At 43.1% G+C, this 26,607-nt stretch overlaps 1 protein-coding gene across 2 annotated transcripts; it reads left to right on the top strand.

Moving 5' to 3' along the window:
- The first annotated feature begins 10,962 nt into the window (after nucleotides 1-10,962).
- LOC142212525 (interferon-induced transmembrane protein 1-like) lies at nucleotides 10,963-20,184 on the top strand. 2 transcript variants are annotated; one of them, XM_075280485.1, is made up of 3 exons: nucleotides 10,963-11,021; nucleotides 16,216-16,504; nucleotides 19,136-20,184. In XM_075280485.1, exons 2-3 carry the CDS (start codon nucleotides 16,262-16,264, stop codon nucleotides 19,352-19,354), a joined length of 462 nt encoding a protein of 153 aa, XP_075136586.1. In that variant the 5' UTR covers nucleotides 10,963-11,021; nucleotides 16,216-16,261; the 3' UTR covers nucleotides 19,355-20,184. The 2 variants fall into 2 exon arrangements, with proteins under 2 accessions (XP_075136586.1, XP_075136587.1); XM_075280486.1 differs by lacking the exon at nucleotides 10,963-11,021 and having other exon boundaries at nucleotides 16,190-16,504.
- The last annotated feature ends 6,423 nt before the right edge of the window (nucleotides 20,185-26,607 follow it).

Genomic DNA, 26,607 nt, shown 5'->3' with positions numbered 1-26,607 from the left:
GGGTCTCCTTGGTTCATGGACCAGATGGAAGCTGCAATCTGAATACTGATGTCAATGCTTATGGGCCCCCTAAGGCTCCTGGGCCCCGATGCGACTGCACCCCTCAAGTTACGCCCCTGATACTATACCCTGTTGTACTGTGCACAGCTTACAGATTTACCTTTCAACCTCTGTTGTTTGTTAATTTCTGGAAAATAAATGAATGCAACACCTGTAGGGTCAAAATACTCACTGTACCCTTGATAAATTCCTTGAGAAGTTTCCAAAATAGGGTTGCTTTTTGGTGGTTTGTATCATTCTTCAACCTCAGGAGCTCTGCAAATGCAACATGGTGGCTGAAGCAGATTCCAGCAACATGTGCCCTCCAAAATCTCAATGATGCCCCTTGCCTTTTGTCCATACAGCAGTTTACATCCACATGTAGGGCATTTCTGTAGTTGGAAGAAATTGCTTAACAAAATTTCTCCTTTCATCCCTTCTGAAAATTAAACAATTTGGGGTTAACATTTTATAAGAAAAACATATAAAACACTTGTAGGGTTAAAATTGATAAATTCCTTGAGGGGACTAGTTTCCATTTCCATTGGGTCATTTGTTTCGGGCTTTTGGAGTTCTAGTACCTAGTGAGCTCTGCAAATACAAAATGGCACCTAAAAATAATTCCAGTAAAATTTGCTCTTCCAAAACCCAATGACACCCCTTCCCTTCTGTGGTTTGCTGTGTGCCCATACATCAGTTTATATCCACATATGGGGTATTTCTGTGGGCGGGAGAAATTGTATATGGCGTACAAGACAGTAGATCTACGGTATTTCTGAAGCTCACAGTATGGTAAAACAGTAGAACCAGAAAATACGGATCTACTATGACTCATCCAAATTAGATCATATGAAACGGCCTTAAAAACCATGTAGCCTTGTAGCTCTCATAGCCTATGAAAAAGTTCACATAGCAGGCAAACAAAGCAGCATTTCTAAAGCAATATACTTTCCTTTTTCTTTATGATTTATTGCCCTTTTGTTTTCTATAATCTAATAATAGACTGTCGGCAATTTCTGTTTATACAATTTTTTATACATATTTTTACTAAACTACTAAAATTCCATAAACAATTTTTATGAGTGTCACTGGGGTCACCAATAAAATTCATTCTAGGAGTCAACAATACCTGACCTTTGCAAATTCCTAAAACTGCATAGACCACATTTTTGTTCAGTAGTTTGCTGCCTACTTCTTGTCTTGGGATGTTTCTTTCCAAGACTTTCTCTTTCCTTGAACTAGGGCTCTTCTCCCACCACAGAATGGATCAGGCACCAGCAAAACTCGATTACATGTTTGGTGATCGGGGGCCCTGCAGTGACATCCAAAACAATTGCCACTAATACATTGCTAGTGGACAACCTACAGAAACATTGCAATTTGACTACAGTTATAGGAGGACTAATGGAACACAGTTTAGTTAGATTTAGTCAATTTTAGACAGATAGGTAGAAAAATCATAGGAGTAGTGGGGAGGGAAACTTTCTGCACTGTGTTGTGTTATTGCAGTTTTTCCTATGTTACACATTCATCGGCCATGTCACCCTTTCATTACCAATAATCTCTTTTTGTTAAGTCTTTTTTGAAATAGAGTAATTTTCTTTTTATCCGGTGCCAGATTTTCCATTACTATTAGTGTAGCTTGCTGGAAGAGGAAGGAAAGGACTATTGGTGTGAGGGGTAGTGCCGTGGCAGGGGGTGTGGTACTGATAGTTTTACACTCCAATTGTTGCGCTATTAGGGGCACTAGGGGGCATTCTGGAGGTAGAAATATACGGTGTGTAAGAATCCCATGGACTAGATATGTCAGAAAAACTGGGCAAAATTACTATCACCACCAAAGAGTGATGATTCCAGCCAGTGCTCAGCCCCAACATCCAAAAACCTGCTACGTCAAAGATAAAGTCCAGCACTCCAATTCTTCTGAACGATAAAACTTTAACTCTAACAGGGAATATTAAATCCGAGGTACGTTCACCTGTAGCACACCTAATGTAGTGTATTTAATAATGTGCACCAAATGTCCCACTGAAAATCTGTATGTTGGAGAGACCGGACAGCTGCTTAGAATGCGTATGAATTCACATCGCAATACAATTAGAGAACGAAGAATGGACCTTCCCGTATCAAAACATTTCTGCAATGAGGATCATAATATCACCGATCACATGAAAATTTTGGTTTTAAGAGGGTATATGAGTATAAACTTATGACCCTGTTTCAAACACTGGAGAAGGGGTTAAATCTGTCACAAGGGTTTATGGCACGTTACAGAAATCACTGACCTGAGACCCTGAGAACTGATAAGAACCTGGAATTGTTTACATTGTTTCTACCAATTACTAATAACCCTCTACCCCCTTCCTCCTGGAATTCTATCCCTATGTGTACTTTTGTACATAAATCTGCTCCTTCAAAAATGCTTTTTAAACTTACTTGAGAAAGGAGCCGAGAGGTCCGAAACGTTGTAATCTGTCATCATTATTAGTTAGCCATTAAAAAGGTATCAACTACTGAAGACTATCAAGTTTTTTTTGTTTTTTTTTATATTCCCTAGTGTTGGTGAATGGAGTCACATTGCGACCGCTAGAGTGCTGCCACTGCCTCATCTAGTCACAAAAATGTTCAGCACTGTCCATCTGGTTCATCGAGGTTTTATAGCCTATTGTGTACACTTATTATATCAAGCCAGTAATGTGTAACTTAGACTTTTGTTTGAGTTGGGCTCTTTTCTATAGCTCGCAGAGAGGCTGCTATTAACCCTTTTCATGACATAGGCGTACAGTGCTGTGCAAAAGTTTTAGCAGGTGTTGAATAAATGCTGTAAGGTTAGAATAGGAGGAAGCCCAGAGGCTGGGAGTAGTAGTACCTGGTGTTAATGGGACTCCATTGCGCAGGCGTGAACAGCCAGCAGACGACAAGAAGAGGAGGTGTCGGCCACCCAGAACAAGTGAATCCTGTGATCAGAAGATCCTGTCCAGAAGACAGGTACGTATGATGGGGTGGAGGCGATGAGTTAGTTAGGAAGGGCTAGTAGTGGGTGGGCTATGTAGGGAAACAGGGAGGGGGTGTGAGTGAGAAAGGGAGGGGGAGTGAGAGAGAGGGAGGGGGTGTGAGTCAGTTCTGAGTGAAGCCCAAGGCATCATGGTAGTTGTAGGAAAACACAGAACAGGAAGATGGCCATGTAAACAAATGCTGATGATTCCAGGAGCTCCCAGAGTAACCCAGAACTCACTCGAAAAACATTTATTAACCTATTAAATGATTTATTAAATGCATTTATTAACCTATTAATAGCACTAACATACTTAAAAAAATTGGTTTTTTTTGCCCTTTAATGAAGGGTTAACCTTTAATGGTGTTGTGTCTTTCAAACAAGCTATGTTGATGACTCGAGCGCGCCAAGACCCTGCTTTGTCTATTTCTAGACTTTGTATAACCTTGGGACTTAGAACAAGCATTGTGTCTTCTTATCTGTAAAATGATATAAAAGGCTGGACTGTTACAATAACTTGTGGCATCCATACATTCCTTGTCATTGTGTGTGTACACTCCTCAAGCTGTAGTCTATCTTTATTTCATTAGGTTATCAAGAAGATTTTCAGTAGAATTTTGTCAGCCCATTAAATTGCTACAACATTGGACATGGACTTGTCACGGTGGCTATAAAACTCAACCACGTTTCTTTCAGCTCTCCTCTTGGAGTGGTGCCTGCTTTGTACCTGATGATAGTCCGAATCTGATGGAAGTTGGAGTGCCCATGATGGTAATGGAGGAATAAGACTCAGAAGACTTGAGGTTGCTGGAAAACAGGGCAACTTGACTGTAGGTAGCAATGCACACAACTTCCTATAATGGAGGTACAGTTGTTGTAGTTCTTTACCACTGTGCGTTTGGCTCCATGCACATGACCATGTGCCCATTATATTGTAATGTCCTGATACACGTACCCATTATAGATGAGCGAACACTGTTCAGATCAGCCGTTCCGAACAGCATGCTCCCAAAAAATGAAATGAAATGAATGGAAGCACCTGGCACGTACACTTTGCCGGCGGCCGGTCGCCATGCCAGGTGCTTCCATTCATTTCTATGGGAGCGTGCTGTTTGGAACGGCTGATCCGAACAGTGTTCGCTCATCTCTAGTACCCCTGAATGTCATGAACAAAGAGGAAAACTCAACGGGCTTTCTTTGGAAAACACCGCGGGAAAAACTGGGATGCATTTCCTCCACAGGTTACCCGCATCACTTTTTGGCTGTGACTCTCTACATAGGGTCTTAACTAGAGATGAGCAAGTACTATTCGAAACGGTAGTTTCGAATGGCTGCGTCCATTCATTCCTATGGGAGCATGCTATTCGAAACTACCACTTCTCATCTCTAGTCTTAACCTAATTTGCATCTTAAAGTCTCAACTCCCAGCATGCATACTTGCTCTGCTCCCATGGAAGTGAATGGAGCATGATGGGAGTTGTAGTTTCTCAGCAGCTGTTGTGCTGTAGGTTGCTGACCCCTGATGCAGATCATCGAAGCTTTGCACATGTTCACATAGGTTTGCTTTTGCATGGATGACTGGAGAATAGTAAACAGTGCCAATAAATGAAATTTGCTCCAGGATGTTCTACAGATACAAAAAGTAGAATATAAAACAGGAAGACCTGGCTTGCAGAGTAAACACATAACACGGGTTGCTTGGCAGGTTTGCAGCTCATACTGAGACATTTGCTGAGTTTTTTCATGATCTGCGTTAAAGGAGTTTTCTAATTGGGTAAAAAAAAAAACTCAAAAACTCTACTTATCTCAGGGTCCTCTGTCTATACCGCTCTTATGATGAACTGGTCTCCAGTGGTCTTCTCTTCTTGCGTCTTGACACAACACGTGTGAACAGGAGTTGGGGACCAGTAGGGAACCAGATGACATTGGAACGTCACTGGTGAAGGATTTGTAGGTTCTTATATTATTATTTTCTAGTTTTTTAACCCATTTAGATGTCATTGCCCCATTTTTTCTTTGTCTGGAAAGCCTTGTTAACTGATCGAGGACAATATATAGGACTGCGATGCGCTTCTTATATCTATTAAGCAGATAAGAATGATCCTTACAGTGTCTGAATTTGTTTTTTGAGGAGCAAATTATTCTGAGCCCCCCCTTCCCCCCATCAATCTGTAAGGACAAGGACATTTTTGTTGCATAGCTAGATTCCAGAATCCACATGTCTGTAGCAGTGCATGATATCACTCCACGTAGGAACTGCTGAAAACAGGATCGAAATGCATCATAGGAACAAAAGAAATCGTTTTTATGCTGCCCCATGTTGAGATTTGATCTGGGGTTGGCCCTAACTTATAAAGGAGAGTATAAGTCTTTTACACAGGTCATAAACAATAGATCGCAGTCATCTGATACTAGTTCCTGCTATGGCTATCTTGCCCCATCTCATATAAACATGGATGCTTGGCTTGTCTGAGTTTGCTTGTTTATTCTGAAGAGTGGAACATGGTACCTTATGAAGATGGTGGTGGTAGTGTTTCTGCTGGAGAACGTCTAGTTGCGGGTAGCCTTCCTGAGCCTGATGGGCAGTGGAGTGTCTGTGATGGTCATGCACATACAAAACTCAGGGGTTAGGAGCCATGCAGAACTGCTTTAGCCATAAGGCCAACGGCGCCCCCTTGGGACAGTGGGACAGTCCTGCATTTGCTGTCCCGCTGTTCTGGGCTGCCCCAACTTGAGCTGATCGGTGTCCTTGCTGATGTTGCAAACAATGATGAGCCATCCATACAGCAGGGGAACGAGGAAAGGTCAGTATTAGGGTTTTTTGTTTTACTTTTATTTGGAGGACTTTAAACTGTAGGGGCAGCTGAAGGGGTATATTAAATTGTGGGGGCAGCTGGAGGGAGACAATAAACTTTGGGGGCAGCTGGAGGGGGACATTAAACTATGGACAACTGAAGGAGGACATTAAATTGTCAGGTCAGCTAGAGGGGGACATTATACTGTGAGTGCACTTGGAAGGGGACATTATACTGTGAGTGCACTTGGAGGGGGACATTATACTGTGAGTGCACTTGGAGGGGGACATTATACTGTGAGTGCACTTGGAGGGGGACATTATACTGTGAATATACTTGGAGGGGGACATTATACTGTGAGTGCACTTGGAGGGGGACATTATACTGTGAGTGCACTTGGAGGGGGACATTATACTGTGAGTGCACTTGAAGGGGGACATTATACTGTGAGTGCACTTGGAGGGGGACATTATACTGTGAGTGCACTTGGAGGGGGACATTATACTGTTAGTGCACTTGGAGGGGGACATTATACTGTGAGTGCACTTGGAAGGGGACATTATGCTGTCAGTGCACTTGGAGGGGGACATTATAGTGTGAGTGCACTTGAAGGGGGACATTATACTGTGAGTGCACTTGGAGGGGGACATTATACTGTGAGTGCACTTGGAGGGGGATATTATGCTGTCAGTGCACTTGGAGGTGGACATTATACTGTGAGTGCACTTGGAGGGGGACATTACAGTGTGAGTGCACTTGGAGGGCGACATTATAGTGTGAGTGCACTTGGAGGGGGACATTATACTGTGAGTGCACTTGGAGGGGGACATTATACTGTGAGTGCACTTGGAAGGGGACATTATACTGTGAGTGCACTTGGAGGGGGACATTATACTGTGAGTGCACTTGGAAGGGGACATTATGTTGTCAGTGCACTTGGAGGGGGACATTATAGTGTGAGTGCACTTGAAGGGGGACATTATACTGTGAGTGCACTTGGAGGTGGACATTATACTGTGAGTGCACTTGGAGGGGGATATTATGCTGTGAGTGCACTTGGAGGGGGACATTAGGCAGTGTAGACAGATGAACAAGGACATTATATTGTATGGGAAACACTATACTATGTGAGGGCATTACAATTTGTGCAAGTCATTTCTAAATGGTGGTGATGGGGGGGTAAGGTGCCCACTTATGAAACCTTTGCACTGGGCCCACCAATGTGTTAAAATGGGCCTGGAAACATGAGTTAAGTAGGGCAGAGCTACAATACTTCTAATATTACCGCTGAGAACATGGGCTGAGCTGGCCGTTGGTATACCCAAACGTAGTCGGCACTTCTCTTACTGAGGCTGTCTCCACTTTACCCTGTGTGCCAGTCTCTCTGAAAAGTCCAACAAATCTGAACAGGTTCCAAATGTGTGTGTGTAGCTTAGCAGGGTGCCTTGTGTTTTTACAGTTTTTTTCCTCATTTCTTTTTCTACAGGTTTCACACAACATGGGGAGAATTTTTCAAGATTGGAATTACCCGCCATAGATAATTCCTTCACCCCCAGCCTGTAATAGATGAAATATAATCCCAAACCTGGGAGCCTACAATACGCTCCAAGCCTCAATGGCAACTGCCATTACAGGGGGTGCTAAAAGGCTAATATTTCGCCCCACTGCTTACATAACAGTTGGAATATTTTTCAGAATTTTTTTTTTTTCTGTCTAAAAATTCTCTATTATTTTTATTATGAGAGTTTTTTAATTTTTATTTAAAGTAAGTAAATCAAAAACATTTATGTCCCAACAAATATGCCCCAGAATTGTCCTGGAGACATGACCAAGATGGAGATCCTTGTCACATTTAATTTATGACTTTTCCAAAAAGGGCAAAAAATATGCATGCGTAGCGTAAAAAAGTCTGTCAGGTCAGACCGCCTCAAAAAAAGTGGCAATTACAAATAATAAAGGTGTTATTAAGGTGCATCCAAACTAAGGCCTCGTTCACATCTGCGTTTGCAATCCGTTCAGGAGAGTCTGAATGGGGACCCCCCGAAACGGACTACCTAATGCATACCGCCCAACCGTCCCGATTTCCGCAGGACACTCATATTTTACTGCCCTGTCCCGCCATCCCACGCAGCTCCCTACCTGTCCCGCCATGTCCCTTTAATGATTTACTGATCAATCATTCCTCCGATCACTGCCTGCTCTTATAACAGATAAGAGGCTGCAGTGATCGGAGGAACGCTTTACTATAGTTCAAGGACCTTGTGCGACATCACACGGTCACGTGACTGGGTAGACGTGTCAGTGTCCCGTGCAGTGAAGAGAAAAGAGATCCGTGTAAGGTACTGAGAAGGGAGGGGGAAGGGGGATCTGAGATGTAGGATGGAGAAAGAGAGAGAGTGTCTGTGTGTGTGTGTCTGTCTCTGTCTGTCTGTGTGTGTTTGTGATTATACTGGGGGCAGAAATGGAGGGGAACATGAAACTGGGGGGCAGATGAAAGGAGATATGAAACTGAGGAGAAATGGAGGGGGGGAGATGAAACCGGGGGCAGAGATGGAGGAGGGGACATGAAATGGAGCAGATAAAGGGGGCACTTAAACTGGGGGACAACTGGAGAGGGCATTAAACCGTGGGAGGAACTGGAGGGGGACCTGTCTGTCTCTAGTTGCCCCCAGTTTAATGTCACCCTCCTACGGTTTAATTCCGGCTTCTAGTTGCCCACCATTTAATGACCCACTTCATCTGCCATTTATTTATTGCCCCCTCCAACTACCCCCATTGCTAATGTCCCCCTCCAGCTGATCCAGTTTCATGTTTAAACTGGTGCACCAGGAGAGGGACTTAATACTGTGGGGCAGTTGGAGACATATAATGTGCAGGTGACTGTAAGAGGACTATACTGTGTCGGGGGACATGAAAAATGAATAAGAATGGGTGGAGTCAACATAAAAGTGGGCAGGGCTAAACATGTGGACTCCCCGAACAGATTTCCAAACGCAGATGTGAACCAAGGGTAACTAACAAGTGCACAACATTTAACAAGGAGGTCGCCTACATCATACATACACACCTTACTGAAAAAAACCTGATGCGAAGGCAGCCCCTTATTCCAAAGTGTTTTTCTCAGCATTTTCCCTCTGTGGACTTACTGCTCCTGCATTTTTCAAAAACAGAGGCATTTTCAATCTATTTTTGGTTTTGTCTGCTATTCCGATCGCATTTAGTATACACTTGTACTGTTTCGGGTCAATATGACCCGACCTATTAAAATGTAGATTTTAGCTACTGCGGGTTTTTTTTTATTACCTATTTCATTATTAAACTGTATGTGATTGTGGTTGATCATAAACAAATGAAAAATTTATCTTAAATTTAATTTTTATTAATTTTTTTTATTTTTCTTCCTGTCTTCTCGATTACTTATTGCATTGTCATGGTGCATTGTGCTCATTAGAATTACATGTTTATTTTTTGGGGAACGTAAGACACAACTGTTGTATCTCTTATACACCTCTCTTTTACTAAGGATACCTTGCGGCAGTTCTGGCTTGTTTTTCCTTATAATACCCAGCATGGTAATTTGTCTTTTTCGCAACATCTGGTTCAGTGGGTAGGATGTGAAAAAGTTGTCAGAAATGACTGGATGAGTTCTTGCTCACTGATAAGAACAGTGAGGGTCCATCCACGTGGAAAAAAAGCCTCCCATTGACTTCAAAAAGCGGAAAAAGGAACCCATTGAAGCCAATGGGAGGCTTTTTTTCTGCGCAAATTCTGATGCGAATTCCGCATGAGAATTCACGCATGGAAACTCCACATGAATGGACTCTGAAACCTCCAACCATTTGAATAATGAGGTGCGGTACACAGGAAAACAAATACATTTTGCAGGCAGAAATAGTTAGTGACCTGTAGAATAGTATAAAATGTTATCGGATTATATTGACCTGAAGAGTGGGGTTGAGCAATCAGGATCGGGAAAGATTAGATCCCGATTGGCGATCGAGCAAATTTCACGATCGGGATCGGCTGGAAAATGATCGAAAATCGGATCTTAAAAACGATCCTGAAATCTCAAGATTGGCTCTACCCTACCTATGACTTATTGCATTTAGGGTTGAGCGAACGGGAAAGATCAGATCTCGATCGGCGATCGAGCAAATTTCATGATCGGCTGGAAAATGATCGAAAATTGGATTTTGAAAAACGATCCTGAATAGAGATGAGCGAACACTGTTCGGATCAGCCGATCCGAACAGCATGCTCCCATAGAAATAAATGGAAACACCTGGCACGCAGACTTTGCCGGCAGCCGGTCGCTTAACCCCCCGCGTGCCAGCCGCTTCCATTCATTTCTATGGGAGCGTGCTGTGAGCGTGCTGTTCGGAACGGCTGTTCTGAACAGTGTTCACTCATCTACTGAAATCTCAAGATCGGTTCAACCTAATCTATGACTTATTGCATTTAGGGTTGAGTGATCGGGATCGGGAAAGATTAGATCCTGATCGGTGATCGAGCAAATTTCACGATCGGGATCGGCTGGAAAATGATCGAAAATCAAATTTTAAAAACGATTCTGGAATCTCAAGATCAGCTCAATCCTACCTATGACTTATTGCATTTAGGGTTGAGCGATCGGGATTGGGAAAGATCAGATCCCCATCAGCGATCAAGCGAATTTCACGATCGGGATCGGCTGGAAAATGATCGAAAATCGGATTTTAAAAACGACCCTGAAATCTCAAGATCGGCTCAACCCTACTGTACAGTACAAGTGTAACAATCAGCGTGTAGCGAAAAGCAAACAAAAAAAACCCCACTCATAGTAAGAATCCCTAAAAATGAGGAAAAGTCAATTAAAGTCAATTAATCACAAGTTTCAGATCCGCAGGGTCTCAAATTTCATTTCAGGTCATATGGACTCGAGCAGAACAGTAGGGTTAAAAAAAAATCCAGATCTGAAAACCCGAATGTGTGAATTGGGCTTCTTATTTTAACTCTTTCCTTTCCAAACCACCCAGCTTAGAGGAGACTCAGGCGATGATCTTATAATTGTAGCTGCATAGTTATCTATGAAGGTGTAGCTGTCCCTTTAAAAGACAACGTTCATATGAGAGCCCTGGTAGAAGAGGCAAGTACAGACAACAACGCAGGTTCAGATTACTCATTTGCTCTGACGAAGTCTACGAGGAAACAAGGTAACTGCAGCATCCTGTGCTCCGCCGCTAGCTCTGGGGGTGCTCGGAGTTGTAAATGTAGATGTATTTTAGCAGGATTGTTACATGGGTTGTGGATTTGTGGTAGGGATCCTATTTTAGAGAAAGATTCTGAGATAATAAGGCTCTCCGTTGCACCGGGACAGACAGATCGTCTTTCATTAGCGTACAGTTGTAGGCGCTCTAATATAATAGGTTTCGGAACTGCTTTGGTTACAGGACAATAGAGTTGTGTTTACATGGTGCATGCAGTTTTTAATGGCACATGTTGCAATGCATTTTTTTATATGCTAATATTACTACTGTAAACTAACTGATGTGGTAGAAATGTGTTCATCGATGTTGCAACGTATGCAGTAAAAAAGTGCCGTGTACACGAAGCCTTACCGTAGCGATCACTGTCAGGCCGAGCTCTTTACACCATTAATAATGTATTTAGAAAATACCAATTAATTAAAGAGGATCTTTCACGTCTTCTGGCACCGGCGGTATTATATACTGCTATAAAGCTGAGTGTCCATATGTGCCAGCGATATCGGTGCAGTTAATTTCGGCACTGATATCTCTCCACTGTCAGAAGGGTGGGACTAACAGTCTAAGCGTCATCGCTGGGCACTAAGGAATTGCGCCCCCAACAGTATTCAAAAGCCATGTACTGTCAGAGCGATGACGCTGAGCACTAAAGCCCGCCCTTCTGACAGTGAAGGGATACTGGTCCCGAAACCAACGGCACCGATATCTCCGGCACCTAGGCGCATACTGGCAAAGCTGACACAATACTGAATTCAATGCACTTTCTAGTGGTATATAATACCGCCAGAGCACGTGAAAGGTCCTCTATCATCATGTCAACCAAGGATATTAAAGGTTTTTTTTTTCTACCAATATAACCATATATTTATATTACCGTTCCTGTATTGGGCTGTGTCTTGTCTGCCGCTCTGCTTGTATAGTGTGGCCGCAGCAGTCAGGAGCTTGGCTATAGGTGGTGCAGAAGTAACAGTCACTGTATATAGCTGTATACAGCTCTGACGGTGCTCAAAAAGTTCCTCTGATACAATAAATATACACTATATTTTAAATGGCACAAGGTAGATCGGGGCCCCATTATAGATTTGGGATTGGGGCCCAGGAGCTTTACGTTATACCCTCTCCAACCGTCTGACACTTTCAGCCGTATACACCGTCAGCCTGTTGATATAGCATCGCTGCTGCAGCCATTCTGTATACAAATAGAGCGACGGAAGGGACAGGTGGCCCAGCAGAGAAGGGAAAGGTTGTGCAGGGACAATACGTCAATACGACAACAATAAGATGGCTCCTCTCCACTAGGTAATGGACTGGAATCCATATCCGGGTTTTGGGTGTGATTATAGACCCAGGCTCATTGCTCTAGTCCTGGGTATGGTTAGAGTCGAAGTTGGAGTCTTAACACTGTCCAGGTGGGAGGGTGCGGCTCGCTCTCCTTCCTTCTTCTGATGGTGGCTGAGCTACAAACATTGACTGTGTGGAGTCTAAAAGTGGAGACAGGTTGCTAACCCGGTGAGCCTATGGGATTGTTTTTGTCACAATCTGTCTTATGTTGCTGGATTCTTCTGCCACTTGGCTGAATTAAGCTGTGTTATTTTGTGTTGCCTTATGCTGCTGGAAGCCATATCTCTTTGGACTTTGTGAAGTCTTCCCAGTAAAGCACCAGTGAGAACTTGCAGACGTCCTCCACATGTCCCCAAGGTCCTGAAGTTATAAGTCATACATGCCAAGTTGGGGAGGTTCCCCCCTCTCTGCAAATAAGCACTCCAGTCAAAAATAAAAAGGGCTCTAGCCTCTTAATAATTCAGACGCCCCACAATTCAGTTATCTGGCATGAGCTATAATAAACTTATTGGGCCGAGACATCTTGTATTCCTGTTGGTTCGGTTCTCTTAACCAGTGAATAGTCTCACCCAGCTTGTGGCCCACTAGTATATATGGCACAGTGATATAATTAGGTCTGCAAGGTTGTTACTCTGACTGAGCCACAGACTCTATTAGGTTGAATGTGAAATATTAGCTGTAATAGTATGGTACTGTGCCTACATATTGTAATGTTATATAGAGAGATATCTACATGCCAGTGCATTATATAATTAAAATATGCAAAATATAATTGTTGGATAATACTGTATTTTCCATGGGGCAACACAGTGGCCCAGTGGTTAGCACTGCAGCCTTGCAACACTGGAGTCCTGGGTTCGAATCCTGCCAGGAACAACATCTGCAAGGAGTTTGTATGTTCTTCCCATGTTTGCATGGATTTCCTCCCATTCTACAAAGACATACTTAAATAAAAATTCGTACATTGTAGGTTCCTCTCGGTCACACTGGCTGAAGGTCACAGTGTTGCGACAGCCACCGGCAGGATTCACGCGTGCACTTGTTACCCATTCGGGCATTCCATCCATCTTTCTGCTTACAAAACGTGGGCTTTTCTCTCCACATTTTTTAGATAGAAACCCAGTGGACCCCATTATAGTCTTTAGGGTCTACAAGTTTCGGAATCCCGAACGCAGATGTGAACCTAGCAATAGCGTGACCCGTATTACTCTTTGATGTTGGGGATAATAGGGTCTCAGTATGTAAAAAGCAGGTGTGGCCCTTTGGTAAACATTTCAATGTTTGCAGGCAGAAGGAACATCCACTATAGAATATGTCATCACACACTTCCTGGTGGAGAAGACCGGTTAGGCTAGGATGGATCCGCTTGCTATTTGATGCCAAAAACATCTTTACTTGCTGTGTTGTGGGATCATACATCTCTCCTGGAACGTATTCGGGAGAGAACATTGTACACTGGGTATATACAATTCTAAAAGCCTCTGTTATAATCTTCTCTTGGACGAGATCTCGGCAGCTCTCAGGCTGGTAGGAAATAAACAAACTATGGAAAGGACATGGAGGAGCGCCAGAGATGGTTCACATACCGAGCACTAGTCCAAACCCACAGCTGTACTGTGATAAAGGAATACTCTATGAAGATCTGAGGGACGGTGGCTTAAAACTGGGACTAGACAGTCTACAAATGTGCCAGTATGTTGCATATTGGTTGACGAAAGTGCCAAAATCTGGCACCTTAAGCAGAACCTATTTTAAGATGACCCATACCCCTCGTCAGGCAAGACACGGAAGGTGTCCAAGTGGTTACCAAAGGTGATGTAGGGCATGTATACCAGTTTTTTGGTAATGTTCCATTAGCCATTCTGCCCCATCGTCTTATGTCGATTGTAGGGCCTGAGGCGTTGGTGATACAGGGATTCTCTCTATGGCGTTCCTTTAGTCTCGGCTTCATGCACCACAATCTCAAATCCTGTAACCTGCACTCTAAGGTTTGGCTTACAATCACTAAGTGCAAAAAACTGACCAAATCACTGGAGTGTGTATGAGGTCTTAAATTTGTAGTATAGGAATTTCCTCAACACTTCCCCCCAACAAGTTACTTCCTGCGCAGTTCTGTACATCTACAGGGTGGGACATAAGTATGGAGACACCCAGATAAAATGGATGATATCTCCTTACCGTTTGTGGAATATTAGTACATGGGATATAGTACGTGTTTTTCTTGTGCAATTCTCCATGTGTTTGATGTGTCACATGAACCCCTTCCCATTGAAAAAAAAAAGTAAAGTTGAATCCAAAATGGTGGTATTGCAGATGGCCGTGTGTCAACCAGCCTCAAATGTTCCCCCCTCCCATGTACTTATATGCTACAAACGGCGATATCAGCAACCACTTCCATTTTTATCTGGGTGTATCCATACTTATAGCCCACCCTGTAGATTATGGTGATCATGCTAGAACAACAGATACGACCACGGGGATCGGGGTGGGCCATGGCTGATTTAGTAAAACGCACACCAATTTCCTAACATAAGCGAGAATGGAAATGTATGCCAATTTCTATCGGGTGCAAACTTCCATTTTTGTACCTGGACATCCGACAGATTTATGAAGAGGCCACAATCTGTTAATAAGTAACCCAACCAATTCAGGGACTGAGACTTATGAATACAGGCGTACTATATGCCAGTCTTTATAAATTTGCCTCCATGTGTCCATCTTCTTATAAGAACAATTTCCAGATCTGCCTATTGTTAATGACAAATGTTAATACTTCTTAACTTTTGATATACACGTCTTAATGTTGGGTCAGTTATGTGGAAAAGGCGGGAGAGGTGACCCAAAAACAAGAGCCCTCACACCATAGTTGGAAATACGAAAAAGTTATGGGTGTCAATGCACATCAAATTTTATTTTCAAAAGAGCTTTTTTTTAGTGGAAAAACCTAAACTATGTAAATCTTGGTATTTCCAGAATTGTACTGACCACAGGTCCATCCACACTGGGGTTCGGAGACTCCATCTCCCATTCCGCTTAAAATGAGAGAAAAGTCCTAAGGGGTTTGCGGGATTCCGTGGATAACTGCTTTTTAAGTGGATAGGTGTAATGTTTTTTGGGTCCTCAAGCAGACCTGAACAATAGAATCCCGAACATTGGCTTAAATTCCAAAAATACAATGGCAGTGCTGCATTTTTTTTTTAATTTTTTTTTTTTGTTCCCAATAATTTTAATTTTTGTTTTTGATAACAATATATCCCACCGAGAACAAGTATTTCCAAGGCTATGTGAATGGGAATAATAAATTTGGATGGTAGGGAGGCAAAACTGAAAATGGAAAATTTGTGTTACAGGAAAGGCTTCAATTGTCAACTGGGTGTTCCTATACGTCTGACAAGGTCTAGTTAGTGCTAAACATATCAGACTGTGTAGAGACAAGGTAAGGTAACACCTAGTTGTCAATTTATTAATACAGTAGGAATAACAGGGAAACCCCAAAATACGCTTGTAAGAATAGGAACTAATAAGAAATACATGTATTTTCTAAAACGGATACGTCTTTCGTAACGTCATCCATTATTTGTCACCTCCGGTCGCTCACTTACTGTAAATGTTTGTATAACGTCTGCTGTATATGGCCGCCTTCTGTTGTTTATCCTCAGCTAACTCCATCATTCTCCGTCAGAACAATCTGCTTGGCAGAGTACGTAGAGGAGAAATGAAACTGATCCTGTTATTCGGAACCCCAGGCTCCTCCTTTCCCTCCCACCATATAACAGTTCACTTCTCTCTCCCTCTCCTACAGGTACTTTCCTCTACAATCTCTTCGGGAAGACTCCTAGATCTACATCATGGAAAACAATCATTATGGACGGGAGCTTAATGTTCCCCCTCCATACGTCTCCCGACCTTATGAACCCCTAAAGGAAGAAGTGGAGTTTCGGGATTGCGCAGGCCAGTCCATACAATCCACTGTGGTGACCATCATGGCTGAAGGACCTCCTGTCCGGGATCATATTATCTGGTCATTTTTCAACACCATGTTCTTGAATTTCTGCTGCCTGGGATTCCTTGCCTTTGTGTTCTCCGTCAAGGTAAGGCTGTGATCTAACATTCTTCCATCTCCATCGTTTCTCATCCTTCTCCTCCGGATTTCTTGATTTTAAGTTCTTGGATCCTTGTTGTAGCTATAGAGCCTTGTATGGCTGTGTCCTGACTCCCACGCTCTGTTCAGTCCTGGGCTATCTGTATCATCCTTCCCCAACAATAGCCTCATAGAAATTCTCATATTCCCGCTCTGTGAACGTTGCAAATTTATTTTTCCACTGACTTTTTTAACTTGATCTCCCAAAGTATGAGTACAGACGGCATGATTTGTGCCAAGAGTTTCTTCACGTTTGACATTAAAAAAAAGGGAACGTACCAAGTACATGAAATCCCTACAGCAGAATACATGTATTTGCTCTGCCTGTATGCGGTGGTGTTAATCATTTCCAGATATTGATCTTTACCTTTGAGGAGGTCATCTCGTGGGATTTGTAGTCTAGGCTTTGTATTAATACACCGTAGGGCAGGAATATACAGTGCTTGGTAACTGTGCTAAATCCTGCAGTACTGACTCTGGCCACTAAGCCAAATAATATGCTGAGAAATCCCGTTTTCTGTAGGCAAATTCTTTGCAGCAGCCACCTCACTGATGATCACAGATATCATGTCAATGGAGATAAGACAAAGAATCCATCAATCACAATAGAGGCTTCCATAGCTTATCTACTCCCCCATGCAATGACCTTTAGAGGTCACAAATCACAATTGAGAAAACTTTCAGGGTTTTCTCCAGACCTTTGCATCTATAGCCCATGGACAGTGTCAGGCACAAGCTGTTTTAGGCTTAGCGAGCAAAGTTGGAATTGCAATATTTTTAGGATTTTTTTTAAAGATTATTAATTAAATTATAAACATATATTTAGCATAAAAACTTTATTTAAACAGTACAAGAAGATTGCCTTCATTTTCAGTTGTGCAGTGTCACAGGCCATGAATACTCTGTTAGGAATTTTGGGATGGACCATGGGTGTCCATGACTTTAAAAATGAAAACTGTTTCTCTAGTGCCACCTTTTGGAAGGTAGCTCCCTATAGATCAATGTCAGGCTTTAAAGGGAGTCTATCATTAGAAAAACACATTTTGAACTAATCCTTTAAAAATTTCTACTCTTACCTTTCATTCTTTGCTTCTGCAAAATTCTGTTTCTTTTATGCAAATTAGCATTATAACTCTCCACCGCCTGTTTTATTCTTCTGGTCACACCCCTACTCCTCTTCGCTGGAACGTCTGCCTTTCACAGGCATCATGCAGCGCTATACGTATGTAAAATATCGTGCATGCGCAATCCAGGTTGGGGCAGAGCCGACTGCGCATGGCTGAGCGGCCATTTTCCAGTGGTCTTCTACACGAGCAGCCATTTTCTGGTGGTCTGCTACACGAGCACTCGTGAAAGGCAGAAGAGGAGGAGGGGTGGGATCAGAAGCATAAAAGGGGCATTGAAGTTATGATGTGGGGTAACTCCCCCCTTGCTCCGTAATCCTAATTTGCATTAGAGAAGAAATGGCATTTTGCAGAAACGCTGGGGAGAACCAATGAGTGAAAGGTAGTGGGTGAGGGGATAGAAGAGACTTCTATCAGCAGTGACCATTGTTTTTGGGTTATTGCCCCCAATTAATACAAAGCGGGGTACCGCTTGGTTAGGTGAGAGGCCATAGACGTAGGTAACGTCCTTAAATAGTCTATATTCTCAGGCCACCCTTTCCATGCTCTCCGTGGTGCGGACATGGCAATTTAAAGGGGTTGTCCCAGAACAAGGATCCTATCTATACTGCTAGTTTATGTGGATATAAGACTTTTCCTAAATACATTGCTTTATCAAAACTGCATTGTTTGGCCGCTATCTTAATTTATTCACTTCATTGTTGACACTGGCCCTTGAGATTATCTGCTCATTTGTCAAGTGCCTGCCTGCTCTCAGGGGGGGGAGGGAGGGGCTGACAAGCAACGGAGCTCCTCATATAGGGGAGGGGGAGGTGAGAGCTTCGGGATTACTGTGCTGTCTATCTTAAGTTTTTCCACTTATCAGCCAGTTTAATTGAATTTGGCTGATAAGGGCTGAGATAGGGAGTCCGTTACCTCTGTATGTAATGCAAGCTGACTCAAATCCAGCTCTGCTACATCCGTTTCCACATCAGCGTCATACTGTGGCTCATAGCAGAGCAAGTGAAACCCCACCCACCAATGTGCGAGAGATCCAGGAAGTGAAGAGTGTATGGAGCTTTAAGGCTGCAGAACAAGTTATGGGAATATCCCTTTAATTCTTTGGAGATGGGAGGGGAGACTCTGTTGAAGGTCTGCGGAGGCTCATAAAATTCATGAACAGGATATCTCCAGTGATCTAATCTAGAGCCATGATGTATCAACAATTTTCCTTTTGATTAAAACCAGATGGTGAAATATAATTTTTATTTTCTGGTTGCAAATGTTTTTCTATTCTACTTTATGCTTTACAGGAGTGTCATGGCCGTAGGCAGGAATAATCGGGAATTGAAATCTATGGGAGAATATTCTAGACTTGTTCTGTATCGGGAGGGGGTTAGATACGAAATTGTATTAAAAACAACCATAAATGCTATAAAATAAAAAAAACTGACTAATTTTAATTTATTTTCCCACAGTCCAGAGACCGAAAGTTGCTCGGGGATAGGAACGCTGCGCTCAGCTACGGTTCCACCGCCCGGTCTCTGAACATTGCCACCACCGTACTGTCCATCCTGACTTTTATCATCGGAATCATCATCTTTATTTTTACTATTCAACAAGTGCAAATGATGATGAGTGAGGAATTCAAGCAAATGCAAATGAATAACAATGGGGGCAACATGTACGGGAAGTAATGGAACCGGTTCTAAGCAACAATTAGCGGTGCCTTCCTCGATTTAACCCTTTCTTACACTTTTTCTTCCTCATTACAACTAGATACAAAGACAAGGGAATTTAGCACTTAAAGGGTCTGCAAGCTGTATATTTTTTTTTTTTTTTCTTGTTGGGATGAGAATTTTTTTTGTCAAGATTTTATACTTTTTGAAATTAGCAAATGCCACCATATAAGACCAAGTGCTATTCCAATTAGACCAAAGATGGTTTCTACCATAGTTTCTTTATAATTGTATAAAAGGCTCCTTAGATAGAATTCTCCTTAAGGCTAAGGCCCTACGTTGTGAAAACGCAGCGTTTTTTGAGCCGAAGCCAGGAGTGGATCGCGCAAAAGGTAGAAATAGAAGAGCTTCCTATTAGAGATGAGCGAGTAGTATTCTATCGAATATCGAATATCATTATAGTCTATGGGAAAAAACAGGAATGTTGTTCCGGTTTCCATGGAAACCAAAGTTCGACACATTGGATCCTCTAAGTTCCGGAAGGAGCACGAGGAGGTTTTTGCATTGAGTTTAATGGAATTTTCCCGCGTGGTATTCGACCGATACGAGTATACGATTGAATACTACTCGCTCATCTCTACTTCCTATATATTTCCCTTTCCATTCGTACCCATTCTTGGCTTTGGCTCAAAAAAACGCAACGAAATCTGCCAAACAGTAGCATTTCAGCACCGTGAGGCCTGAGCTTAAAGAGGACTTTTCATCATCTTTAGCAACTCTTTGCTTGCTTCAATAGGTGGTGCAGTTGGGAATTTTTTCTCAAGGCCCCAATGTTCCTTAATAGTGTTGAGCGAGTAGTATTCGATCGAATACCTCCCCACCATAGGGAAGCGTGTAAGCGGCTGAACACCAACGGGTTAAGCACATTGAATAGTCACTGCGCTTAACCCGTTGGTGTTCGGCCGCTTACACGCATCCCTATGGCGGGGAATACTACTCACTCAACACTATTCCTTAACAATCATTTCTGTTATTTTCAGCACGATTATGCTCTTCACTGTCAAGTGGGCGGTCCCTGTCTTTCTGCTCTAGTTAAGGTCCACCCACATGACAGCATAATTGTACTGAAACTAACAGAAATGATAACTCAGGAATCATGGAGGCTAAAGAAAAAAATTCCAACTGCGCCAGACTCGGTGGAGGTGGCGAAAGGTCCACTTTTAACCATATAATATGGCGCACTTGTCACACCATCTAGCACCCACTGTAGCCTTCTCTGGTGTCCTCTATTTTACTCCCACAGCATTGGGGTACACCTAATTCACATAGAACTACACACGTTTCATATACTATAAGTACACAATAGTCCGTGTATTATACAAGTATACTAACCAAAAAAACTACTGGGTCTTTAGTGAAATTGTTCCCGTATTTTGGTCTTTGCCATTATACAGTAGACTTGGGATAGGATATGAACAGTTTCCCATGTATAAAAGTAGTTCTATTTTTATATTTTTGGATTACAACTTTTCAGGGAAGGGACTCTGTAACCAAACCATGCAGCATAAAGTCCATGCAGATATGGCTGATGCTGGCACCTTGATAGAATACACGTGTATTATTATGTTATGCCCACTGGTGGTTCACGTCTTTGTACATGAACATTTTTGTATGGTGCACTGGTAACACTTACTGTAATTTTTTTGTAACTTTTTCCAATAATAGCTGATCTCATGATATCGTTCACCTGCTCTTTTCTTGGTGGGATGTTTATATTACAAACAATTGCAGTTTAGAGAAAAAAATCTAAATAAAATTTATAATTAATCCTTCTGAGATATTGTGTCATTTATTTATTTAGTTATATATACACATACACACCTTACTAGCATTTCCTGCGATTTTGTCCACGTGGGTTTTTTTTTTTTGCGACAATCCGCCGGCACCCGCGTCCTGGCTGTGGTACATTTCTGTGTATGCGCGCATACCCCCCGCCAGGGTCCCACAGGATACTCGCCGACCCGATAGAGGTGTCATGGCCCACAGTGCCGCAAACCTATCAGACAATGGCTGAATGACCTTGGATGATATTGATCTTGGGTCCTCAAGCGTAGCCGGTGCATACGTTTGGCGCAAGCAGTCGGGAACGCCATGCATTTAGCGGCATATCAAGTAGCCTATGTTTCCTTCCAGGTGACCATCTAGGTATGTATGAAATTTCAGGCAAATCCGGTCAGCCGTTTTGGCGTGATTGAGGAACAAACATCCATCTTCAATGATGGAAGAGACATCACTTGAGCCGGAGCTTGTCATGGCGCGCGGCCCATGTGAAGTCTAGGATGGCGCCAAGTATGCCTGAAGCCTTCCAAAGCCAGGAGAGGTAAGTAACAGTGTATTTTATTATCCTTCACCTTCTCTGGGCTTCCGATCATTATACTGAAAAGACCCCCAAGTATAATAGTGTTTGGGGTTCACAGGCCTGTGGCCTCACTTACCGATCTCAGGTCCTGCTCACAGCGACCTCCGCAGAAGGGGAAGCACCAGCAGCCTTGAGCAGGAGCTAGGATTGGTAAGTAATAGGCCCAGGTAAAGGTCTATGCTTGCTGCTCAGGAACGGTGGGGGCTAGAGAGAAATTTCCAACTGCGCTGGCATCACTGCAGTGACGCCACTTCACAGATGCTAAGAACTTATATTGGCAGACTGGTAGATAGGAGAGGGACCTATATAAGATTAAATTCAAGGGGAGTTATGCAACAAAAAGTATATCAGCTTGTTGCCTTAACAGTCCAACGTTACTGCACAGACATAGAGAAGCTGCCTGTCAATGTTGGTCTAGTTTCACACTACAGTTTTACAGTCTATTTTTATGTCAGAAGATAAAGGCAATGGACAGTGGCGTAACTAGGAATAGCGGGGCCACATGGCGAACTTTTGACATGGGGCCCCCCCTCCCCAAACCGATGCCGAAGACCTCGACTGACCCCCTCCTCCGCACTCTATTATGTCCCTTAGTAAGCCCTGAACACAGTATATCCCCAATAGTGTCCCCTGCACACAGTATTAACCCCTATAGTGTCCCCTGCACACACAGTATTAACCCCTATAGTGTCCCCTGCACACACAGTATTTACCCCTATAGTGTCCAATGCACACAGTATTATTAACCCCTATAGTGTCCCCTGCACACACAGTATTAACCCCTATAGTGTCCAATGCACACACAGTATTAACCCCTATAGTGTCCCCTGCACACACAGTATTAACCCCTATAGTGTCCCCTGCACACACAGTATTATCCCCCATAGTGTCCCCTGCACACACAGTATTTACACCTCGACTGACCCCCTCCTCCGCACTCTATTATGTCCCTTAGTAAGCCCTGAACACAGTATATCCCCAATAGTGTCCCCTGCACACACAGTATTAACCCCTATAGTGTCCCCTGCACACACAGTATTAACCCCTATAGTGTCCCCTGCACACACAGTATTAACCCCTATAGTGTCCAATGCACACACAGTATTAACCCCTATAGTGTCCAATGCACACACAGTATTAACCCCTATAGTGTCCAATGCACACACAGTATTAACCCCTATAGTGTCCAATGCACACACAGTATTAACCCCTGTCGTGTCCAATGCACACAGTATTATCCCCCATAGTGTCCCCTGCACACACAGTATTTACCCCTATAGTGTCCAATGCACACAGTATTATTAACCCCTATAGTGTCCCCTGCACACACAGTATTAACCCCTATAGTGTCCAATGCACACACAGTATTAACCCCATAGTGTCCAATGCACACAGTATTATTAACCCCTATAGTGTCCAATGTACACACAGTATTAACCCCTATAGTGCCCCTGCACACACAGTATTATCCCCCATAGTGTCCCCATATGTCCCACTGTGGACACCTATAAACATTTATTATACTCTGGGGTCTGAAAAGACCCCAGAGTATAATAATCGGAGACCCGGGGGATTAAAACCATAAAAAGAACAGAGACAGTTGCTTACCTGTTCCTGTCGGCTGTCCTGTCCGCTCTGGTCCAGCTTTAATGACGTCAGACGTCACATGACCCGGGAAGCTGGCCTGGGTCATATGACGTCAGAGACATCAGACACGAATGACGGAGGCCGGAGGCAGGATCGTGGAGAGGTAAGTAACACTGTTTTTTATGTTACCTTACCCCTCCCGGTGCGCCGATCATTATACTTGGGGGTCTGCAAAGACCCCCGAGTATAATGATAGCCTCTGTGGGCCCCGCGGTGTCACTTGCCGATCCCGGCCCAGCCAGGATTGGCAAGTGAATGGGGCCCGTAACAGACTTTTAAAAAAAAAAAAAAAACAAAAAAAAAAGACCGCAGCGGTAGCAGCTGTCACCGGGCCCCCTAATGGCCCGGGCCCTGTGGCAGCTGCTACTGCTGCTACCACGGTAGTTACGCCCCTGGCAATGGACTATAAAATGACGGATAGTCGCAAACAGAACATTTCTATTATGTATTAGTCATCATTGACCACATATTATTAAAAAAAAAAAAAAAAGCCCTGATAGTCCCATCTGTCGGCTTACAGGGTTTTATGTGGAAATTAAAAAAAAAAAAAAAAAAAATCAATAGGGTCATTGTGCTCACTAGCTGGGGCCGTATGTTATCTGTTTGCAATTCCTGCCAACGCCTAGTCACCTCTTCTGCTTAGAGAGTCAACATTTAGATATTCTATTTATTTACCAAAGGCGCTTCCAAGAACCTTCCTCTTCATTGTAGCGAGATAAAGCCTGACCGCATCAGGTTGGATGAATGGAAACCTCTACATTGTTAGGCTGGGGATGGTACATGATGGTCTGATTATGACCAAGATCATCTATGGAAAGAAGTGAACAGTCCATGTCCATGAGATGGGAAAGTGCATGGTTTAAAGGGAGAGTGAAGGAAACGATGATTAATTTTATTTTTTTTTTAAATCAAGTTGTGTTTATTCTCTCTATTCATTGGCGGTTAATCTGTGTTCCCTTATGTTGTGGTTTCGGCAGAGTTTTTGGCCCTGGAACCTTGGTAAGAATGTGGCTGGTCCAACCGATTGTAAAGGGCCAACCATGCTCCCACCACTCCAATCCACTGAAGGACAGGACAGCTGGATTCTTGCTACTTGAGTGCTTGTACATACGGGGGGCAAGAAACCCCACACCCAACTTCCACTACAATGTTATCACTAGCACTAACAATAGAAGTTCCTCAATTGTAGCAAAGACCAATGCAGCAGTTCAAGATGGCAGTAAATGCTGAACACTCAGCAACCTTTCGCAACATTAGTGCAGTTGTCCCACAGTCCAGACACAGATTTGCTTAGCTTCAATGGGTCCAGCTTCTCAGACACAAGCTTGGTTCACCACACTAACCTTTGGATACGGCCAAGGCTCAATTCAAATTGCACCACGTGAGTAGAGATGGGCCAACTGCTTTGGCATGAGCTGGATTCAACCAAATTTTTAGGTTTTAAAGCAACTGAACAATTTGGGATTTGTCTTGGATGAATTGAAATGGCCCCCGTGACATATTCTGATATTTTATTTATTTTTCACACGAATGAGTAGTCGCAATGTTGTTCAGGACTGATGAACTAATGGTGTAGGAAACTCTCCATTTTATACGAGACTTTTCCTCTCCAGCGTGACTACAAGGCGTCAAGCTCTGGTGTGCATAGTCTGTATGCCGGATGCCGTGAAAAGAAACACTACTCATGGCACAACCAATGGGTGTAACTGCAGAGCTCCCAACTGTCCTTCAGCAGGACAGTCCCATATTCTGGGTCCTGTTTATCTGTCATAGACAGCAGGAGGTATGTCCAGACTTCAACATCCGGAGGACACAGATGAGTTGAATACAATGGTGCAGCATTGATCTTCCCGCTCCCTGCTTAACCATTAGGCTCCTGTGTTTGTGCTTATGTGAGCGCATACTGTGTTAGGGCCACTATAGGGGTGAGTAAAAACACAGATGTACAATAGCAGCCTTATAGGACTTTATATTAGAAGCAATTATAATAACAGAAGTATTTTAGGGGATTGCCATATATCCAATAGCCTTATTCATAACCAGTGGTGTGTCTATACTTTAAAGAACACTTGTTATGTCCAGTAGAGTTGATGGGTACATATACTATAGTATATGACAGGTGCAAATATAGACTTAAGACTAGTTTACACAACAAATATTTCACGACACACACCAATCGATGGTATAACACATCAATTGGGGGTTCTTTGCCTTGGCCTTGTACATCACTACTGGTATCAAGTCTCCAGCTGCCCGATTGCAGGGCTAACAAGCCTGGAGCCAAGGCCCCACCACTTCCTGAGACCATGTCAAGTAGGAACCTACTAGGATCCCATACATTCTAGGGCCTATCATGAAGGAAGTGAGGCATTCTGGGACGAAGAACCCCGAATTACAAACTGAGATGTGGAATAATGATGTCATCCTCTACTCTCCCATAATATAGCTGGTAAGTTTATGGAGTCACTTTGCACCTCTTCACACCTACAGTTGCCACCAGATATACAGACTAATATCAGTAATAGTCAACTGCAATAGTCAAAAGCATCAGATCTTCTATAGGTAATATCATGCATCGGTAACAAAACATATTGGTTATCTCCCAAGGAGATCACGACACAGGCATGCAAAATATTCTAAAAGACCTTGAAACGCTCACGTGAAGGTGGAAAATGCTCATGATAGGAACTCTGAACTGGCCCGTATTATAACAGTAGAAAATACAACACTTAAATATCTCTGTTACCACCCATGAAAGAAACCTCTGCTACGTGTATCAAGGCCCACAACGGGAATTTTTGCTACTTATATAAAGTCTTGATGGCTTTTTACTTTTAGGTGTACAGGCCTATCCATTGCAGGGTCCCCTTACTAAATCACATGCTTTGCTTCACTTTTTAGGGTTCTTTATGAGGGTACTTAGTTGTATACTGTAGCTTTTTGATCCCCTTGGTGACACCCTATAAGGTTTCCACCATAAACATCTATATCAGAATAGGTAATGTCTTGTATTAGGGAGAGATGGTTCTGCAGGGACTTAGAAGACTGTGCATGTACTGATAAGAATTCAGGGTAAGGAATCGTCAGGATCCTGTATTTTGCTCGTCTACCACTAGTGGCCGCTATACCTCTTACTTTGAAATATTGTTGCACTTCCACTCCTCACCACTGGAGGAGACTTCTTAGAAATTGTCTGTACAAGTGT

Source organism: Leptodactylus fuscus, chromosome 7 (assembly GCF_031893055.1).
Source record: "Leptodactylus fuscus isolate aLepFus1 chromosome 7, aLepFus1.hap2, whole genome shotgun sequence".
Taxonomy (NCBI): Eukaryota; Metazoa; Chordata; class Amphibia; order Anura; family Leptodactylidae; genus Leptodactylus; species Leptodactylus fuscus.
Note: the sequence above shows the minus strand (reverse complement) of the source record. Positions and strands in the feature narration are given on the sequence as shown.

Coding starts and splice junctions, on each gene's coding strand:
- LOC142212525 (XM_075280485.1), top strand. CDS start 16,262: ATGGAAAACAATCATTATGGACGGGAGCTTAATGTTCCCCCTCCATAC. Junction 16,505..19,135: donor CCTTTGTGTTCTCCGTCAAG/GTAAGGCTGTGA, acceptor ATTTTCCCACAG/TCCAGAGACCGAAAGTTGCT.